The sequence below is a fragment of the Puntigrus tetrazona genome, unplaced genomic scaffold (assembly GCF_018831695.1).
Source record: "Puntigrus tetrazona isolate hp1 unplaced genomic scaffold, ASM1883169v1 S000000030, whole genome shotgun sequence".
Taxonomy (NCBI): domain Eukaryota; kingdom Metazoa; phylum Chordata; class Actinopteri; order Cypriniformes; family Cyprinidae; genus Puntigrus; species Puntigrus tetrazona.
The window spans coordinates 1-2418 of record NW_025047710.1 but is presented as its reverse complement, the minus strand read 5'-3'; the positions used below and the strand labels follow the sequence as shown (position 1 = coordinate 2418).

Below are 2418 nucleotides of genomic sequence, written 5' to 3'. Positions count from 1 at the left end.
TATATATATAAAAAATTATTAACCAGTAGCCCCATAAATCCAATTCAAGGAAGTTTTGATCCTCGTGCAGCATTTTCAGTCACATGTGAATGAAAACGTGTCGCATCTGATGACGCTAGAGCTGTTTTTAACTTGAATGTCTCTCTCTACAGGAAATATTCTCTCTAATTCTGATCCTATACTTTGAAGTAAACGTCACGTCCTCATCTTCAGGTCAGACTGCAGCTCTACAGATGAAAGACGCAGACGGGGTTTGCACAGATCAGGGCGAGAGCACTGTGAACATTCGCTGCATTGTCGCCCGCCACGATCACAAACATCCATTAGAAAGACAGGCAAAGCGCCGTGTTACGCCCCGCTGCTGACACAAAGGGAGTTTCAGCTAAATAAAGCAACCGGATCATGTTTTTCTATCCTCTTAAAGGTGAAGAGCATCATGGATGTAAAAAAAAAATTATAATAAAAATACAGCCTCTATTTTGATATGTGGCACAGAAAGAACAGTGCAGTTAACAGCCTGACATCTCAGTCTTTTAAAGAACACACTGTTAGGTTACGTAATCATGTTTATGTCCGGCTAAATTATCTCATTACGCACATTAATCTCAGTTCCTGTACATAATTCCTCATGCGGTTTCATTTGCAGTAACTTGTGATTAAAAAAAAAAAAAGTCTTGCGTCAGATGTCTTTTAAAGAACAAAGTCGCATGAAAACATCACCAAACGCCGGCGGTCTGAAGAAACTCTAGCCGTCACTCACCAGGTAGACGTGGTCCTGGTCCTGGAAAGCGTGCTGGAGCTGAGGGATCCAGGGACTGGAGTTCAGGGCCAGGATGCTTCGCTCTTCCTCGAAGAACGCCGCCTTTACCACAGACATGAGAAAACTCGGTCATTTAGTGGATGCTTTCGGCTTTTATTATGGTGAAGAAGTAACCTGGCGTTGTATTTTGTGCTCAAGTTTTACAGTTTGGAATTGGCTGGTGTTATTTTCTCAGGAGCTAGTAATCTAGATCTAGTCCTAACCAGGTGAGCTGCGAGCAAGTCATTTACCAAACCAGTAAGTGCATAGTCTGTCCGCACTGGAAGTGAATGCTTTGTGAAAAATACAGGAAATCAAAGCAATAAAATCACGATGAACCAGCGGCAGCGGCATATCTTTTCCTCAGAGTGCGAAGGAAAAAAATAAATAGTGCACGGTTTATTATCTGGTGTCGAGAAGGTTCTGAATGCGAGGTTCACTCTTGGTTAGGACGCCGTGTAACGCTTCAGGTCTGGAGGAGACTCACGTCGTCCTGTGAACGCAGGCTGGGTTTGTCCCTGATCTTCACGGCGCACACGTCTCCTGTAGCTTTCTCCTTCACCACCTGCACCTCAGAGAAGCGCCCCCTTCCCACGATGCCCCTCACCTCAAAATCCCTCTCACCGGGAAGCAGTTCCTGAACTTCAGCCACCACTTCAGCATCTGACACACACACACACGAACGCCGTAATATAACAAAAACAAGGGCTGCGTGGTTATTTGACTGCACATCCAGGCGCTTACATTTGTTGACGAAGCTGGCCACGTGCTTGATCTTCATGAGCTCTGGTGTGGCACACTCTTGATAGAGCAGCAGGAACGCATCGATCAGAGCTTCTCTGGGAACTCCACCGACTCCCGAGGAGACCGGAGCAACGCACTTTCCCTGGAAAACCACAAACATTTATCTTGGAACACAGTTTAAATACAAAGAGCGTATGCTTTGCGAGGTCCGATATGTAACGCATTCTTTCTTAATCAGCAGAAAAACAACACAGAGACGTGATTCCTGTCTGAATCGGAGTCATATTACAGCCTTTTTCACATCCATCAATGATTCAAGGCATTATTTATCCTTTGCAGATTGCAATTTAAATTATGCATTTTGACTATTTTGTTTTGCAATTAATTCAGTGACTTAAATGTGTGTGTGTAGGTTTCTTTTACGTACAGATGCATACAGGTTATTTGCATGAGAAATATTACTAAATGCTCATCAATAGCCGCAGTCCGACCAGACAATGGCAGTCAAAGAGTGCTAGCTTTGACTTTTGGACAAGATGCTGTCTTCGGTATCTGCTAATAAGTGCGAGTGTTATTCTCACCTGCAGCAGCTGATTGAGTCGAGCGCAGCGGCTGGTGATGGAGTCGACAGCAGACAGGTCTTTAACGCTGCCGTGGCCTCCATATTTAAACTTCAACATCACTGCAGGACGAACATGAGCTACAGTCAGTACATGTCACTATACAAGGACTGTCCCAGTACAAGTGAGCTGCCTATTCATGCATGTGATGCCCTAACATGTTTTAGAAGGAGTTTAAGACCTTTTGAAACCTAATAGAAAAGAAAAAAGTTTTCATACCCCATCGACAGTTTTGTTTTACCTCGATTTAAGAAC

The 2418-nt window shown here is 44.0% G+C and overlaps 1 protein-coding gene across 1 annotated transcript; it reads right to left on the bottom strand.

The window, feature by feature from the left end:
• Positions 1-737: 737 nt before the first annotated feature.
• LOC122332380 (citron Rho-interacting kinase-like) lies at positions 738-2380 on the bottom strand. The gene is made up of 4 exons (XM_043229684.1): positions 2125-2380; positions 1544-1685; positions 1287-1462; positions 738-862 (listed from the first exon to the last, which is right to left on the bottom strand). Exons 1-4 carry the CDS (start codon positions 2221-2223, stop codon positions 746-748), a joined length of 534 nt encoding a protein of 177 aa, XP_043085619.1. The 5' UTR covers positions 2224-2380; the 3' UTR covers positions 738-745.
• Positions 2381-2418: the final 38 nt, after the last annotated feature.